Below are 18,848 nucleotides of genomic sequence, written 5' to 3'. Positions count from 1 at the left end.
TTGTTGGGTAGTATGGCTTGTAAATTAAAAAAAAAAAAAAAAAAAAAAAACATATCTCTTGAAAATTTTTTTTCTGTTTTTAATAAATGCATTTTTTTAATATCTTGGAATTTGTAAATGCATTTTTTAAAATATCTTGGTAAAAAATACATACATATTTATTTTTCACTCATGAATGGTTCGATGAATGTGCATATTAACCAGTTGGGTTCAGTACCTCTAAAAAGGTTAAGAACCACTGGTTTAGATAGTTGTCATCAAGGCATTTTTCTGTCTTGAGTTTGAAATGTGCTTCTGGTCATCTTGAAAGCACAAGTTGATGTTTTTGTTGCCTTCCCCCAATGTAAATAATAACGGTTAATGTAGTCAAATGATGCAGTTATTGATTGCCTCTATTTCCACACATTTGTTGTCGTGTATGGTTGCCAGGGGACCACGATGAATGAACCAATCAATCGGGAAACCCGTTCTGTGTTATCTCACCGGAGCACACCCCTTCTGTACTTTGCCATTCAAAATTGAAGCCGCCGTTGGAGACATCAGATTCCCCTTCCTCGATACAATTTGACGATCATTTTTCGTTTTCCGTCCACCAATGTATAGTATGCCCCCTCAATTTTTGATGAGATTTGAATTCACCGTAGTCTACATGAGAAATGACTGTACTTGTAAGATTCACGTGCTGCATTTTGATGGTGACTTCCTGTCTCTCTGGTGTGTTTGTCTTCAGGTCAGAACCGTATGTGAACTCTCTGCTCAGGATGCATGTGCGTACACCTTATAGCTGCCATGAGCTGTTTGGCTTTGACATCATGCTGGATGAAAACCTGAAACCCTGGATCCTTGAGGTCAACATTTCGCCCAGGTAACGTGTGCGCGCACACACACACACACACACACACACACACACAGGTACCATTGGCGATACAAAGAGTGCTCAGTTTCATCAATAAATAACCAAGCTTCTGTGCTTAACATTTTTGTTTTGTTTTGTTTGTTTCCGTCATGCAGCCTCCATTCCAACACGGCACTGGATGTTTCCGTCAAGGGTCAAATGGTTCGCGACCTCTTAAACCTGGCGGGCTTTCGTATCCCTCATCAAGAGGATGTTGTCACCGCCAGTGGAAGCACCTCCAGCTCCAACAGCAGGTATGAGGAGGGGAACATGCGGCACCAAGGACATGTCCAAGTTAAAATGCATACTGATAGTTTTGCCTTTGTGGATAGCCTGTGTGGCGTAAGCAAGGAGACGAGCAATGTGGAGGTCTCCGTTGACGAGAAGGTGAAACGGGCCTTTTACCTCAAACAGCGCTTTGCTGACCAGGTACACAACCACACCAAGAGTTACATGAAAACAAGAAAGAGGAAAACACCTCGACATTTGTTTACCAAAGCGTCCAACCATATACAGTACCACTAAAAAGTTTGGAAAATACCGTATTGGCCCGAATATAAGACAGTGTTTTTTGAATATAAGACTGAAAAAGTGGGGGACATCTTATATTCGGGGTCTAGGCATTATACCCATTCACGACGCTAGATGGCGCCAGATACTGAACTTGACTCCCCAGGCCAGAGCAAACCCCTGCCACGAAGAATAAAAATAAAAATAGCGGTAGCACGAAGAAGAAAAATTAAAAATAGCGCTAAGAAAGAAAAGAGAAGAAAATAATAGAAGAGATAACAGAAACTGGAGAAACGTAGTGACAATCTGGAGAAAAGTGGGTCGACGATCGGCCAGGTTAACCGGCAGCTGAGGAGAAGTTATGATGTAAACTTCAAGATGATGGTGATAAATGAGGCAGTCTTCAAACAATTGATAGATTCAGATATTAAGATTTGAATGAGGCAAAATAACATGCTTTTTTCTCTCAAATATATTGTTATAATTATTTGTTTCAGATGTACTGTAATTATTTTCTGCATAAAAATTAATTTGGTGTTCAAAGTCTTTTTTCAAACTTGAGTCTTGAAAAAGAGGGGGTCGTCTTATAATCAGTGGCCGTCTCATATTCGGGCCAATACGGTACTTCAAATTCAAATGTTCTCCAACACATTAAGAGGTCAACAAATTCAAGCTATGAACTGATTGTTATGATAATAAAACATATTCTGTCCCATCAATATTTCGTCATAATATCAATGACTTAGGTATTCATCTACAATTCAGGAAATGTTTAAATATAAAAGACCACGGGGTGTCAACCTCAAGGCATCCGAGCCACAGGCCACTGCGCTAAGTAGTTGTAGCCTGCGACTCTGTCTCCAAAACAGTATTCACATTTTCTTTCTTCTGTTAGAGCGTCCTGGCGACAGTGTTGGATGTTTTGACTCCCAATGATGTCCGCGTGCTCGCCGAGAGTGAAGACGAGTTGAGCCGCCGAGGAGAGTTTGAACGCATTTTCCCGTCGCCGTCGTCATCCAGATACCTGCGCTTCTTTGAGTGTCCGCGCTACCTCAGTATCGTGTTGGACCAGTGGGAGCGCAAGTACTGCAACAACAGGACAAAAGGTTTGTCAGTGAATTTTATGAGCACCACCGATGGTGGAAAGTTTGCTTGTCTCAGTCAATAGAATTCAAACTCAACATTTTGCTGCTAAAAAAATGAATGGAAATAGAAATAATTGGCTGCAGAGTGCCGCCATCATGAAATCATATCAGAATAAGTAAAGATAAGAAAACCTTTATTTGTCTCACAATGGAGAAATTCGCAAGTTACAGCAGCAAAACTTGGGAGGGAAGAAAGTAGAAAAATCTACAAGGAATGTTTAATAGCATTTTAACTCATACGAATGTAGTTGTAGTGAACCATTGTAAATAGAAAGATAAAAACAAGTCATTTTAAACACATTGAAACAAAAATTGTTGGCCCTCTTCCGTTTATGAAAAACAAAGAGGGCTGCGCGATCATATGATCGCGTTTGGTTGTGCTGTGCTGATGAATTCAGGTCAATCGTGGTGATTTCTATACAAAACACAAAACTATAATTTGTTTATAATGTGCGCTGTCATGCCACTGTTGCAACATGGTGTCCTTTTCACTTTTCGAATGTAGGCCTCCCTTTGGAGCCTCTCGCAAGACAGCGAAGGCTGTCCTCTGCTGGTCGGAATTAGACATTGCATTTCAAAGTCAGTCGTGTTTTGTTTTTTTGTTTGTTTTAACTGGATGTCGCTTTGTACCCAGAAGTGTGATTTAATTTAATCCTTTCAGGGACAGCGGTTACTACAGTGGACAGTTTATCATGTTATCAGGTTCACGGTGCATGAGAGCGTTAATTATATTTTTCTTGTGAAACATGCGACATGCTGGCTTTTTTAGAAAACATGTTTGTACATTTTGCATCTCACATATCGGACAATTTGTTGTGTAATTCATAAACTGACTAAACTGACAAGAGTCTTGAGATGACATAAAGGTTTTCTTATTTTATCTTATATCACGATCTGTGTGCAGGTATCAATCTCCTCAGACCTTTGTGTCAGAAAGGAGTCCATCTTGGCACCAATGATCCTGCTCACATGGTAAGGAGCATGACCGCGTTGATCTCTATGAACACACACCGAATCTCAAATGCCAAACCTCCGCGTTGGTTTATCCACCCAGTGGTCCAAGTGTAACTACATCTCCAAATTTGAACACCACAGAGAAGCACCAGTCTACCCTTCGAAATCCAGGTGCGCACGCTGACCGACGTGTTCTCGATACAATTGAAAACTGCAATTGAAAGGTAACCGCTCTCATCTTCCAGGGTGGTGGTCATCTATCCACACCAGTCTGATCACATGGACATGGACGAAGGCTCAGACGGGGACGCCTTTGTTCCTAGTCCACCCGATTTGCAAAGTCCCAGATCCAGTGCCGGCAGCAGCGCCCGTGCCAGTCCTCAGCTCAGTTTGTGAGGCCTCCTCACACCCACAACGACATGCTCAGGGTCTTCGACTGCCTACTGCCAATGACGTCACCGTGGATTACATTGAGCAAGATCCAATCTCGTAACAATTCAGACCAATTGATGACAACTGTTGGTTGATGGGACCTTGAAAAATAAAAAAAAACGTACAAAAGAAATGCTATTTTGTCAGGCTACTATAGGCATGGGCAATTCCGGTCCTTCATGTTTTAGATGCTTTTCTCCTCCAACACACCAGATTCAAATGAACAGGATCACTATCAGGCAGCTTGCTGATGAGCTGATCATTTAAATCCGGTGTGTTGGAGGAGGGTGACATCTAAAACATGCATGATAGTGGCCCTCGAGGACCAGGGGTGTTTACCCACCACTGGGCTACTTTAATCCTAAAATGTTACTGATGAATGCATAACAAAAACACAATCTCGCATAGTTTCTGACCAAGTCAGAATAGGGGTGCTGAATGGGCCACAGAAAGCCCGCTGCAGTATTTAATCTGTCCTGCCGTGCAATTCTAAAAACAAGTCCATACATTTATTCTGCTCATAATAATTTATTACTATTCTGCAGTTTTATTTTATTTTTTAGTTATGACAGAGTTTTGTGACCCTCGCCTTTGAAGTGTTTCGAAGCACCTAAAACAAACGTCACTTGAATTGCGATGTCAACCGCGTGCTTGTTGGCGTGACGAGTAATGCTTGACCTGAAGCTTTGTGTGACGACACGAAACGCAGTCTATCGAACGGATGGATCAAGCAACTGCACGTTCCCCTTCCGACCACTCTTCAGTGTGTGCTATCAGGAGTAAAATGTTTACATTTGATATCATTTGCTGACACTTGCTGAGGGCGAGGATGGACTACACACTCGACCCAGGGAGGTTCCTGCAGAAGTGGCCTTTGGAACTGGCCTGTTGCCACTTTGAATAATACTGTAATCCTTAACTATAATCACCAGAAATGAGCAGCGCCTGTTTATTCAGTGTTAAAGGGAGTTTGATGAATGTTGAATGCACACCCTCTGACTGTTGACACAAAGGACATTGGTTGCTCTTGGAACAGAACCGCAGATGATTAGAAACCACATTAACCTTCCAACCCCATATTGTTGCTTTTGGATTCTGCTGTAATAAATCCTTCGCCAGATGCAAACTCACCGGAAGCACACTTGTCTTTCTAACTTAGAGCACAGGACCCACTGGCCGTTATTGGCTGGCAGGTTTTTTTTGTCCTTAGTAAATGTATCTTTGTATTTCAATGACGGCGAGAACACCTTCAGAAAGCCACGCACGTTTACACCTCCAGTAAGAAGCAGGTCAATTCAGGTGTGGATTTGGATAAAGGTGTATTTGCACCCTTTGATTTACAAAAAATGGGAGCGTCCACCCTCCAGAATCGCAGTGGCATCACCAGTAGCCTGATGGCTAACAAACAAATGGCCAAAAAAAACCCCGAAAACTTTTTCACTAGTGTTTAACAATTTCTCTTTGGCGGAAGACTGCTTTCAACGGCTACTGCTTTCAAACAACCGCATTTTGTGAATTTTTCTTGGACAGTAATTGCTCAAACAAGCATCAAATCTAATGGTAGCACAAGATTTGTGCACAGCGCAGATTTTACAAGGCCTCGTACTATCAGAGTCTGCATGAAAGGGCCTGTACTGGATTGTCTTTTCAATCTACCTCTCAAATGAAACTTGATTTATTTCGGGGGGGGTGTTCAAAAACACGATTTACATACAAACACATCTGGATTGCTTGAAACCTAGTTTGTCAGCACTTCCACATTACCGCACAATTTTCTCTCACGATGCTGATCTGCGTCAATGCCACTCTTGACAGCGTTTTCATTGGCCGCTTTGTTTGTGTTGGGAGGCGGGTATTTGTTCCGAACATAACTGAAATGTAATGTACTTTATGAGATTGTGATATGTTTTACAAACTGGACAAATGTAGCATTTTTAAGGGCTTGAAAATACTGCTCAGCATAAATATTCAAAATAAAAGTTATGTTTGAAGTAGTTTGTGTCTGTGTGTGTGTGTGTGTGTGTGTGTGTGTGTGTGTGTGTGTGTGTGTGTGTGTGTGTGTGTGTGTGTGTTTGAGTGAGTGAGTGCTGTTGCAGTTAATTTGTATGATTGTTGGAGTCTCCCCCTGTAAAATAATGACCAAGTTGAATGGGGGCCGCTCAGCGTTTGCAACAGGACATGGTTATAAGCTATTAATAGCTTGGCTTTTCACTCTTGAGCGGCAGGCCTGTTTGGATAACCACATGTATTAATAGTAGGATACGAGAAAACAGCTGTCCTTGCCTTCTGCTTACTGTATACAACAGGGGTGTCAAACTCATTTTTGCCAAAGGCCACGTTGAAGTGACCGTTTTCCTTGGAGGGCCATTATGATTGTGAATGCATTTAAAGAAGTCAAGTATAATGGTTGATTCAACAATTGTTTAACTTACTGTAATGAGGGGTTTGGTGACAAGAGAATGCGTACAATATCTCTCTTATTTATTACATGTGAGAAGTTGAAATTTTGGTCCAGATTTTAGCAATCAAGGTAGAACTTGACATGTTTGGTTTGCTTTTGCGGGCCACATAAAATGATCTGGCGGGCCAGATCTGGCCCCCGGGCCTTGAGTTTGACACCTGTGGTATACTACATGAACCTCCGGTCAGGTAATGTTTTTGATTAAGGTTTTGGGGTGATTTCATTTTTTGACCCCCTTTGATTATAGGTGGTTTGAAAAATATTTGATGAAACCCAATTCCAATGAATTTAGGGTATTTCGATATGTCCAAATAAAACCCAAATTCAATGATTTGCAAATCCTTTTGTACCATATTTTCCGCACTACAAGGCACACCTAAAACATTCAATTTCCTCTAAAGCCGACTGCGCCTTATAATCCGATGCGCCTTATATATGATGTTAGTCTCTTTAAATTCCACACTGAATTGTTTCCTTGTTAGTGTTCCTCGTGGTGATTATTAGCATGAACCAATTGTAACGTAAAACACTAATGGACGTGCATTTGCCAACACACACTCAAAGAGACAAGTACTTTGTGAGCTCTGCACAGCCATTATGAAACGTAGAAAATACCGAAAGCATATGCTTTTAATATTTTCTAAACTAAGGAAGAAAGAGACAAGCAAAACTTCTGAGGATATTTATCCCCTTGTGGTTGTGAGCCCACGAGGTTTGTGTGCCTTTTTGTTGAATCAATTGTCTTCATGACTTTTGTCTTTCATTTATTGTTTTGTCATGCCAATTGTATTTATGGCAAGGAATAAAGGCTCTAGTCTATTCTTATGGACTTAGTGTCGTGCTTCATGCTACATCCTGAGGGATCTACATAAGGATCATCCATCCATCCATCCATTTTCTGATCTGCTTATCCTCACAAGGGTCGCGGGGCGTGCCGGAGCCTATCCCAGCTGTCATTGGACAGGAGACGGAGGACACCCTAAACTGGTTGCCAGCCAATCACATGGCACACATAGACGAACAACGATCCGCGCACACACTCACATCTCGGGACAATTCAAAGTGTTCCATTAACCTGCCATGCATGTTTTGGGAATGTGGGAGGAAACCGGAGTACCCAGAGTAAACCCACGCAGGCACGGGGAGAACATGCAAACTCCACACAGGAAGGACGGAGCTGGAATCGAACCCTACACCTGTGCACTGTGAGTCCAACGCCACATGTAGATCACCTCTGATTTCTTGGAAGTAGTATTTTAAATGTCCCTTTAGCGGACTTTTTCATCTCGTGGATGCATAACGCAACCACAGCCAGGGCTCTATATAAATCAAACTGTATTGTATTGTATTCCCTTTAGTGTAGCTCCATCTCGTGGATGCATAGCGCAACCGCAGCCACTATTGTAGCTTCTATTCTACGCGCCTTATAATGCAGTGCGAAAACAGTTTTAAAATAGGCCATTCATTGAAGGTGCACCTTATACTCCAGAGCACCTTACTGTGCGGAAAATACGATGCGAGAAACACTAGTTCGATCAGGATTTACAGCTATGAATCATAAGTTTGGGGTTGTTCTTCGTGGAGTGGACCAACAAGCCTAACCTTAACCCAAATTGCTCAACTAATCCTAAAGGCACTGCCTTGAAATCAACCTTCCAATTAAATATTTGATGTCGTAAAAAAATCTGTGGTACACGTTTCTGCTCTTGTACTCAGAGGGAGTTTGGGAGAGTTTTTCACCTACTTTTGCATTTGCAAGCAACCGAAAGAATTGTATTACAGTGAATGGGTTCACTGTAATGTAATCATTTCGAAGACAAACACGACAGCTTCTGTCTTGGATCACATCTGATTTTGTAAGTGGTCCTAATGTGTATACCAGGACTATTTTTAGCTACCGCACCTCTCTCCCTTCCTTACTCTTGGCTGTTGCATGTTGTCACCCACCTCGCCTCGCCTTCCCTTTCGAGCTCTCTTGCAGTGAATGCCACAGGCCTCTCACCACTTTGTCCAGATTTAGACCTCAACTTTTCCCAGACTTCCAGGTTCAGCTGGTTGAATCGCGCTGCGCTGCTCCACTGATTTCTCGTTCTCACCGTCAACATGGGCACAGGACCCTCCAAATATCGGCCATAAAGGATATTTAGCTTTGGGTTCTGATGCAAAGGAAGTCTGCACCACCACTTCCCCAAACATGGAGTCTCCTGCCGAGGTAGGACTCCTGTCATCAAGTTAGTCCATTTTTGCTATTTGTGTAGCTAAGAACGGTGGTTGTCAAACTTTTTATTTATTTTTGTTTTGCATGGCAAGTAATGCCTTGTTGGGAGAGCCAGGTCTTGCTCCCTAACAACTATGCGAAACAACAAAGCTTACAGCATTCTTCTGTATCTGGCTCAGAGAAGGTTTTAGTGGATTCCATCATCCTTGAGGCTTAACGTAAAGGTCAAATCGCAATTGTTTTTTCGATGATCCGACAAATGATTAGCCTTCTGTTGCACAAACACCAAGGTTTTTGTGCACCACCGTTTCACTGTCACATTAACAGCTCTGTTAATCTAACTAGAGCACTTTGCTCCCAGAGCTCACATTTATTTGTGATTCTCAGAACCTCTTGAAGCGTAGGCAGAGCCTTAGTTCTGCTACACTTCCGGGGTCATCTCCCAGGAGGGGCCGTGCCCCTCTGTCTCGTCCTGTGTTAATGGATCTTCTTTACTCGGCTGTGCTTTCATCAGCAAAAAAGTTGCTTTCTCAAACAGTGTTCTCACATCGATAAATCTGATCTTCTGCCAAGTGTGTCGTTTCACCCGGTCGGCCCGGGTCAGATCAAAGCCCTGATTATACGTGTAGAGCTGTGGGAAGGTGTCAGTCAGCATTTGAGATCATGCCAGAGACAGTTTAACATGAGACAAGGCATGACTTTTACCTACTCAGTTGAAATGTTTATTATTTAATTATTACTATAAATTATAAGGCGTATTTATTATTCCTAATTGGTCCATTTCACTGTGTTATTTCATTCTACGTTTGTTGTACAGCAGAATAACTCTGTTGGAAATTAATGTAAACAAAAATCCATGTTAATAAAATGTTTAATTGCTCAATATTTTTCTTTGTTGTCAATACCACTGTTTTTAAGTCTGGCAATGAAATAAATGCTTTCCGCAAACAGCATGTACTTGTCTCAACTGGTCCATTACACAAAAAATGTTGGGGACCAGTGCTCTAAGCAGAGTGCACACATACCAACATTTGGGCCAAATTTGAGCATGCATCCTCATATTCTGAGACGTGCAATTGTCGGTGGAGATTTTTCTCTTTGTTAAAAACTGACACACATTTCCCCAGTTGTACGATTCACGATTAGGATTTTCAATGGTCTTTTTTTAATGACAATGTCTTGAGTCATGTTATGCTCTGAGTGTAACATGTAGGTACAGCTGTGCAATCCTTTGAACATGTCTATAGTACTCCAGCTGTATCAAATATGTTTTGTTTTTTTATCATTTATGATACGGTCTAGTTTTTTCCAGTAGTAGTTCCAACCCTCATCTATGGTCACGAGCTATGGGTCGTGACCAAAAGAACGAGATCCCAGATACAAGCGGCCAAAATGAGTTTTCTCCGCAGGATGTTTGGGCTCTGCCTTAGAGATAAGGTGAGAAGGTCGGTCATCCGGGAGGGGCTCAGAGTCGAGCCGCTTCTCCTCCACGTTGAGAGGAGCCAGATGAGGTGGCTCAGGCATCTGATTAGGATGCCTCCTTGGACGCCTCCCAAGTCAGGTGTTCCAGGCATATCCCACTGGCAGGAGGTCCTGGGGACGACCCACGACACGCTGGAGAGATTATGTCTCCCGGCTGGCCTGGGAACGAATCAGGATCCCCCGGGAAGAGCTGGAACAAGTGGCTGGGGAGAGGGAAGTCTGTGCTTCCCTGCTAAAGCTGCTGCCCCAGCGACCCGACCCCGGATAAGCGGTAGAAAATGGATGGATGGATGGGATGGGTCTAGTTGTTCAGTGGCGTACATCCGTGCTGCATCTTGCTGTTATCTGTTCTGTTGTGTTTACCTCGAGTGTTGCTTGCAATGCGGTTGCAAAATGACGGCTCTTCGATTTGGTGTCATTGCACTGGGCAGGTGTAGCTGAGGTTTTGTCTCATGTTCTTTTCCAGGTGCCGTTGTTTGAAATGGAGTTGGAAGAGGACAAGGGGGCTGATGATTTAATGGCAGACGCAGGTAATGACGATAATGACGACACAAGTGTCCTGATAATGATTAGTCATGGGCCTTATCGCTATAAAGTCACACGTAACGTGCTTCCAGATGGCAAACGACCGCTTTCAAAAGAAAATGTGTCACGTAGCGAGGTGGTGGTGGACCCAAAAAGCAGGCAAGAGGGAGGAGCAGGGTGTATTTGAAGAAGTGTATTGATAAAACACAGAAACCTAAATCCTAAACAAACAAAGTCCAAAGTATCAAACAAAACACATGACTGAAGATAAAACATAACACTGACCAAAACATGACTGAAACAAACATGACAGTAGCACAAAGCAACAATGACCCGACACCGAGTGTTCGGGCTGGGAGTCTTTTTAAAACACTAATTACATAATGACCAACAGGTGTGCAGCTGCAGGGAGAGCCCTACAGTGCCACCTGTTGGCCCCAAACCGAATCATGACAGTATATCATTTGGAATTTCCTCTTGCAGAAACGGGTTGGGACCAACAGGTGTGCAGCTGCAGGGAGAGCCCTACAGTGCCACCTGTTGGTCATTATGTAATTAGTGTTTCAAAAAGACTCCCAGCCCGAACACTCGGTGTCGGGTCATTGTTGCTTTGTGCTACTGTCATGATTCGGTTTGGGACCAACAGGTGGCACTGTAGGGCTCTCCCTGCAGCTGCACACCTGTTGGTCATTATGTAATTAGTGTTTTAAAAAGACTCCCAGCCCGAACACTCGGTGTCGGGTCATTGTTGCTTTGTGCTACTGTCATGTTTGTTTCAGTCATGTTTTGGTCAGTGTTATGTTTTATCTTCAGTCATGTGTTTTGTTTGATACTTTGGACTATGTTTGTTTTGGATTTCGTTTTCTCTGAGTTTTAATACAATCTTTCAAGTACACCCTGCTCCTCCCTCCTGCCTGCTTTTTGGGGTCCACCACCACCTCGCTACGTGACAAAATGTGACCGTGAGGTAAATTGCTTTGATGCAAGATGGAACATGGGCTGTAATGTACATTTTAACAGGTACCGTGAAACTCCTCTACAACAAAACCTACGTGGGTGAAATACCCCCTAGTGTGAAAAAATTTTCATGCATGAAAGCCATTCCCACTTTTCTGCTCCCCCTACAACGAAAAATCACCCTGTTCCGTTATACGAAATCTTTTTCTCTACTCTTGCCTCGCGATGAGATTCACTACAATGAAAACAAGCCTTCCGCAAAAGTCTAATCCAACCTGAGCCAACAGCGACCTCTGCTGCTTCGTTCCGCAGCAACCACCACACTGGTTTACACATGCGCAGTAGTCCAGGAAGTCTTTCGTTGCATTGCTAAAATGGCTACAAAACGGACCTTTGGATGTCAAGCAGCTAAGACAAGAAGAGCTCTGACGCTGGAAGAGAGGGTAAAAGTGATCAAAATGAAAGACAGAGGAAGCAAAATAAAAGACATATCCAAGAAATTGAGAAGTGTTGGGAAGCAAAACAGTCTAAATGACTTTTTAAAACCAACAGACAAAGTAGAGTGATTAATATAAAACAATTGTATGTTAATGTTAAACTATCAAATAAGTGTATGCTCATATTTATGCACTATGTACAGTATTGGAATAAAAATAAAGAGTACACATATACGTTTTGTGTGTGTGTGTGTGTGTGGCTAGCTAGATAGAAGTTAGCTAGCTCCTATATATACATAGCTAGCTAAATTGATAGATTTATTTTTTTGCGAGCCAAAATTTGCGTTACGCCGCGGGGGGGGGGGTGTTTACATCTGAGATAAAATTTGCTACAGTAAAAAAAACCCTGTTGAGAAAAATGACTTGCTGCAAACATGATTTCGTTGTAGAGGAGTTTCCCTGTACTGGGATTTCAAAAATTGAATTGCAAATGCAGACATACTTCACATTTGTACTTAATCACTGAGGGAATGGCTAATTAAAAGATATTTATGTTATTTGGCTTAATAGCACAGATGGGTTATTTCAATGTGAAATATTGTAGCTAGCATGCTGTGGTCTACTAGCAGGTTAGCCATTATAGTTTGCAAAATTATAGACAACGCAACCTGAAATTTTGTACATACCTGTGAGAAAATAACTTCCATTAACCTGCCGACTTTGTTTCAGGAGTGCACTATTTCGACTCAGTTAATCCAGGTTCTGCTGGGTTCATTTTTTTTTTTTTTTTTTTTTAAGAAGTTGGGGAAAAAAACAACTACATCTTTTTTCATATCGCTGGTGGTGCAACCCAATATTTACGTTTTTGCCATCGTTTCATTCAAATCGGTGGTAGTCAAAGCGGTGAAAGAGCGTGTGTGATCTGACAGGCAGTTGTTCACCTACATGGATGGATGCTGCGGCCCCCCCAGCAGGCCCAGAGCGAGATGCCTTCATTTACATGAACTTCATGAAGAACCACAGCTGCTATGACGCCATTCCCACCAGCTCCAAGCTGGTCATCTTTGACACTGCACTGCAGGTAGTACATGAGTAGGCTGATTTATCCCTTCATTTATTAAAAAAAAAAAAAAAAAAAAATCAATATTTTAATCACCAGATTTTTGTTTTGTGCGTTTATGTGAAGGTGAAGAAGGCTTTCTTTGCTCTGGTGGCTAACGGTGTACGAGCAGCACCTCTGTGGGACAATAAGCTCAAATGTTTTGTAGGTGAGCTGTGCATTATTTATTTATTTTTTTACACCTTTCTCTGTCCTTCTTACCTGCTGTCAAGTGTTCCACTCACCGCCGACTCGCAAGTTCAGCTCCTCTCTCAGCTTTTAGAAGGAATGCGCGCCTAAACACGCTGGCCACAACATTAGGTACACTTGCTAGCCACTGCCAGCAGGTGTACAAGACCAAGCCACCGACAACAGGCTGTGTGTTTAGTTGTTGTGTTCCTGCGCGTGTGTGTGTGTGTGTGTGTGTGTGTGTGTGTGTGTGTGTGTGTGTGTGTGTGTGTGTGAGAGAGTGTGTGTGTGTGGTTTAAATACGGTGCCCTGAAAGAGCTCTGTAGAAGCCTGAATCGATCATGATCCATTGAAATAGTTGTGTTGGAGTAGGGAGAGATCTAAAACAAGCGAGATATGGCTCTCGAGCAACCGGCATTCCCTACCCTGGTTTATCAAGAATCAGATTGGTGTCTTGAAATGCTGATGACGAGCAGAGCCACTGATCATCCTCTCAATTTTATCTGGGTTAAGAAGTACTGAAAGACATCCTTTGTTTGATCCCGGTTTGTGAAAAATCGACATTCTTGCCAACGGTCCCTTTAATCCGCACGCTGTTTGTAACCCAGAAAGATTGTATTTGAAGAACGTGTTAACCCAAGGATCCCTTGCAACCCTTCGATAATGTTTGAGTGATTTAGAATAGCACAGAGCTCCATCATGTGGACCATCATTCAGAACTTTTTTTATCTTTATCCGCAGGGATGCTGACCATCACGGACTTCATCAACATCCTCCATCGTTATTACAAGTCTCCACTGGTAAGCCAACCGATGTTTCCTTTTTGTCTCGTTGAGTAGTGTTTTTTTTTTGTATCCCTTCTGTCCCATATGCTACAAAGCAGGCAGCCATTGAACAAGCCAGTTGATGGAGATTTGTGTTGACGACAGGTTCAGATCTACGAGTTGGAGGAGCACAAGATCGAGACGTGGCGAGGCATGTATACGTGACACGGGGGTGTAATAATAGCGCATCGAAAGCAGTGCTCGTCACCATCGCTTAATGTTCTGAACTTGCCTCCCCTCTCGGCAGAGATCTATCTGCAGTATTCCACCAACAGGCTCATCAGCATCACCCCCGAGGCCAGGTCTATGTCTCCTTTTTTGAAATTGTAAAAGTTGTTGGACATTTGTTGAAAGACCATATTATCCTCCCTCTAGTCTGTTTGATGCCATCTACTCCCTGTTAAAGAACAAGATACACCGCCTTCCCGTTATCGACCCGGCATCGGGAAATGTCCTGCATATCCTGACACACAAACGCATCCTCAAATTCCTCCACATATTTGTAAGCAAAACAATTAAAATGTTCGCCCTCATGTTTGTGTGTTGGGATCCCATTTGTGTGTCAGCGTTCTAGTGTTTGACGATATTCATTTATTCAATATGTCTCCATCACCAGGGTTCTATGATTCCAAAGCCATGGTTCCTGCAAAAACAGATCGGTCAGCTGGCTATCGGTACCTTTAAGCAGATCGCAACAGTGCAGGAATCGGCGTCGGTCTACGACGCTCTGAGCATCTTTGTGGAGCGACGGGTGTCCGCTCTGCCTGTGGTCAATGAGCAAGGTAGTTCACCAATCCGCAAGGGCCTCTTTCCCGCAGAGGTCCCCAGCATCAGAGCCAGAGTCATAACATTAATCTGGCAATTGACCGTGAAGTTCTGCTATTTATGTAAAAACTGTAGGTGCTACCCTAATTTGCATAACTAGTTAGCTCGTCTTTTGCAAAAATGTGATTTCTTTCCATTTTGAGAAATTCCAAACATTTTGAAGTCAAGGTCCAGCTTCTCTACTAGCCAGAGCAGCTCCATTTTGTTTTTACGTTCATGCCAACAAAAGCCCAAAAGATATCCCGTGGGATAAATTGTGGTCATCTGTAACTGTGCATTTGTCACGTTGATGTCTCTTCTTCTACTTCATTCTCAGGTCAAGTAGTGGCGCTGTACTCCAGATTTGATGTCATTGTAAGTGTCACAAGTTCATACTGTTCATGTTGTTCTTAAAATAGTATTGTAACTTCATGTACCGTTACTTGGATTTAGGGACTCAAAACTAGCAATCGCGCATCTTGTCACATACAAACATAGTTGAAAAGGGTCATTTTGCTTCATGCTCCAATTTAATTCTATATTCCACATTGGTCTGTGTGAAAGAATCTTGCAGCCCAGAAGCGCTACAACAACTTGGATATGACCATGACAGAGGCTGTTGCCTCCAGAGCCTGCTGTATGGAAGGAGTGCTTAAATGTTACCCTCATGAAACCTTAGAGACCATCATTGACCGCATCGCTCAGGCTGAGGTAACAGACTTGTTTTATCATCTGCTGGCTGCTGTTCGGTTACAAAATGCATTATGGATCTATTGTTGTTCAGGAGTCATTGATCTATTTTCTATACTGCCTATCCCAGATGATTTTCGGCATGAGGTGGGGTAAACCCTGGATTGGTCACAAGCCAAACACATAAACAAAGCAGTGACGCCAACATTCACGCCTAAGGACTCTTAGAGTGTCTAATGAATGTGAGGTATTACAGTTTTCATTTGAAATATCTTTTCTGACACCAGTCCTGGGACCTTTCTGACACGGCTGGTACATTTTGGAATGTGGGAGGTGGCCATTGTAACAAGAGAAAACCAATGCAAGCACAGGGAAAACATGCAAACCGCACAGAAGAAGTGCAAATTCAAAACCCCCGTCCTCAGAACTTTGAGGCAGATATGCTAAGCCGCTTGGCTATTGTGACCCCTGGAATAATCATAATAAATACCGTATCCTGGATTTTCCGCACTGTAAGGCGCACCTTAAAGCATCCAATTTCCTCAAAAGCCAACAGTGCGCCCTATAATCCAATGTGCCTTTTATAAGGGGTTTCAGTCTCTTTATATTCCCCATGGAGTTGTTTCCCTGTTAGTGTTCCTCTGCCATCCAGTGGTGATTATTAGCAGGAACCAAATGTAACGTGAAAGGTTCCGCCCAACACCAAACGATATGTGCACTTGCCAACACACACTCAGACGACGAATTGGTGAGCTCTGCGCAGCCATTATCAAAATAAGATAATACCGAAAGCGTAGTTCACTACTGACTAAACGAAAGAAGAAGGAGACAAGTAAGACTTCTGAGGATATTTAACCCCTTGGGGATGTGAACCCATGAGATTTGTGTGCCTTTTTGTTGAATCAATTGTCTTCATAACTTTTGTCTTTCATTTATTGTTTTGTAATGCCATTTGTATTTATATGTTTTATGTTCGTGTTTGTGACCACTTCTTATTGTTACAGCTGCACCAGTTGTGAAGGCTCTACATAAAGTTGTATTGTATTGTATTGTATTCCCTTTAGCGTAGCTCCATCTAGTGGATGCATAGCGTAACCACAGCTACTATTGTAGCTTCTATTTTATGCACCTTATAATACGGTGCGGTGCGCCCTACCTATGAAAACAGTTTTAAAATAGGCCATTCATTGAAAGTGCACCTTATAATCCAAAGCACTTTATAGTGCAGAAATTACGGTCATTGCAGCACGAGCATTGATATTTGTTTAGCCTTGATTGTTTCAAGACATACACGACACAGTCTAGTCAAGGCAACATGGCGAACTTGCCATTTAGGTGACCGAGCTATACAAAGAACAATAGTGACAAATAAAGTTGTTGACTATCAAGCAGTAATGTCGCATTGACTTGTGGCTTTGCTAGGTGCATCGTTTAGTGTTGGTTGATGCCAAGGATGTGGTGAGAGGAATCGTCTCACTGTCGGACCTCCTCCAGGCCCTGGTCCTCAGCCCAGCAGGTATTGACGCACTGTGCACCTAACCACCACTTCCATACGTGTGCCTTGCTTTCTCTCTCAGTCCCACCCCGGATGTGTGGCAGGCCCACTCCTCATCTACAAAGGCCACGACTGGTTTCTGGTGGTCCATCTGCTCCAGTATTGGCTAGATGTTCCCACCGCTTTTTCCCTTCCCAAATATTAGCATCTCCAAAGTCAAGAAAACATTGTGTTTATCTCCCAAAAAAAAAACGTCTAAACCATTGACCAGTGACAGTCTGCTACTCTACCTTGATGCTACTCGATCCTGAACTGCCTGTTTACGTCAGCACTGTATGCACCTTCGGCTGTGTTAAAAAAAAAGGAGAGTCAATCGGTCCTCCACCTTCTGCAAAAGGGAGTCCCCATTCTGCAGCTCTTACAAACACCTTCATGACTCCAGCAGAAAATGTTAGCAGCTCCTCGGCCGCTCACCTTGCAGGTACGAAGCCCCGAGCAAGCCTGTGCTATCATGTATTTATTCTGAGCTTTTGAGGTTCTAAGCTGTCGTTGTTTGTTTTTGTTTTTTTTGTTTTTTGCTTTATGTTGTGAGGAAAAATTTGGCATATGAGCAAGGCTTGACATTTTAGGGTTTTGGTAACGAGGGTGACAAAAAGCTGGAGGACCCAAGTGCCACGAGGCAAGGAGTGTGTCATGATCCTGTCCTCTGCTTTGTTTGTCTCCAGCTGGAGAGTGGGCGTTCCTTCATGAGCCAAACTTGACAATAATCACGCCTCATTACCAGCTTCCAATATACAGTACACTCTGCTTCACAGACAATTGGCTGTTAAATTATTAGCCTTGCTCACGACTCTGTCTCCAAGTGCTTATTTCTCTAGATGTTCTTGACATTTTGATTCATAGCCTCTCGCCACATTTTTTTTCAAAGTATCTTTTATGTAATTACCGTATTGGCCCGAATATAAGACGGCCCTGATTATAAGACGACCCCCTCTTTTTCAAGACTCGAGTTTGAAAAATGACTTTTTGAACACCCAATTCATTTTTATACAGAAAATTATCACAGTACATCTGAAACAAATGATTATAACAATATATTTGAGAGAAAAAGCATGTTATTTTGTCTCATTCAAATCTTAATTTGAATGAGGCAGAGTTTAAAACAGAGTTTAAAATCAGCACTATATCCACCTCACCCACTGAGTCCTTTGAACATATCACCTTCAAATTCCCTGGTCCCTCCCCCCTGGTCATTGCTGTCATTTACCGTCCCCCGAAATTCAACCCATCATTTTTATCAGACTTCTCCGATTTTGTCACACAGCTCTCACCTATCTCACCTTTCACTCTGCTCCTTAGCGACTTTAACTTCCATATCGACAACACCAACTGCAAACCTGCCTCTAAATTTCTTGACCTTTTGGACTGCCTTAACTTCACTCAACATGTCAACTTTCCCACCCACACCCACAGTCACACTCTGGACTTGGTCTTTTCCACCGGTCTCACCATTGAAAAACTCTCTAGCACCAACCTCAACATTTCCGATCACCTGGCTATCACTCTGGACCTCCACCTCCCTACCCCCATTCCCATTCAGAAACCTCAAATCCGTTTCCCCAACTGACTTTTCTACCTCCGTCCTCAACCACCTGTCCATACTACCTCCTCCACTGTCCCATGACCCCACTGTTCTCACCAACTACTACAACAGCACTCTCTCCTCCTGTC

General features: G+C 42.8%; 2 protein-coding genes across 3 annotated transcripts in view; both read left to right on the top strand.

Annotated features, from left to right (window-relative positions):
* Positions 1 to 5,359, top strand: part of ttll4 (tubulin tyrosine ligase-like family, member 4) — a 21,732-nt gene extending 16,373 nt beyond the window's left edge. Inside the window, exons 15-21 of the mRNA XM_019875695.1 lie at positions 731 to 865; positions 1,012 to 1,149; positions 1,228 to 1,324; positions 2,301 to 2,511; positions 3,455 to 3,522; positions 3,605 to 3,675; positions 3,750 to 5,359. Of these exons, the coding sequence (XP_019731254.1) occupies positions 731 to 865; positions 1,012 to 1,149; positions 1,228 to 1,324; positions 2,301 to 2,511; positions 3,455 to 3,522; positions 3,605 to 3,675; positions 3,750 to 3,900 (871 nt within the window). The 3' untranslated portion in view covers positions 3,901 to 5,359. The remainder of the gene's footprint in view (positions 1 to 730; positions 866 to 1,011; positions 1,150 to 1,227; positions 1,325 to 2,300; positions 2,512 to 3,454; positions 3,523 to 3,604; positions 3,676 to 3,749) is intronic.
* A 2,988-nt stretch (positions 5,360 to 8,347) lies between these two features.
* Positions 8,348 to 18,848, top strand: part of prkag3b (protein kinase, AMP-activated, gamma 3b non-catalytic subunit) — a 14,487-nt gene continuing 3,986 nt past the window's right edge. Inside the window, exons 1-13 of one of the 2 annotated variants that reach the window (XR_002168914.1) lie at positions 8,348 to 8,609; positions 10,564 to 10,627; positions 12,946 to 13,097; positions 13,203 to 13,284; positions 14,046 to 14,104; positions 14,234 to 14,279; positions 14,376 to 14,430; positions 14,504 to 14,630; positions 14,745 to 14,910; positions 15,270 to 15,307; positions 15,497 to 15,643; positions 17,045 to 17,138; positions 17,200 to 17,598. Coding sequence is in view for 1 of the 2 variants with exons in the window: in XM_019875699.1 (XP_019731258.1) it covers positions 8,592 to 8,609; positions 10,564 to 10,627; positions 12,946 to 13,097; positions 13,203 to 13,284; positions 14,046 to 14,104; positions 14,234 to 14,279; positions 14,376 to 14,430; positions 14,504 to 14,630; positions 14,745 to 14,910; positions 15,270 to 15,307; positions 15,497 to 15,643; positions 17,045 to 17,138 (1,048 nt within the window). In the remaining variant the exon portion in view is untranslated. The remainder of the gene's footprint in view (positions 8,610 to 10,563; positions 10,628 to 12,945; positions 13,098 to 13,202; positions 13,285 to 14,045; positions 14,105 to 14,233; positions 14,280 to 14,375; positions 14,431 to 14,503; positions 14,631 to 14,744; positions 14,911 to 15,269; positions 15,308 to 15,496; positions 15,644 to 17,044; positions 17,139 to 17,199; positions 17,599 to 18,848) is intronic. The other variant, XM_019875699.1, reaches the window with a different exon arrangement.

This window comes from Hippocampus comes, unplaced genomic scaffold (genome assembly GCF_001891065.2).
Source record: "Hippocampus comes isolate QL1 unplaced genomic scaffold, H_comes_QL1_v1.1 scaffold234, whole genome shotgun sequence".
Taxonomy (NCBI): Eukaryota; Metazoa; Chordata; class Actinopteri; order Syngnathiformes; family Syngnathidae; genus Hippocampus; species Hippocampus comes.
Note: the sequence above shows the minus strand (reverse complement) of the source record. Positions and strands in the feature narration are given on the sequence as shown.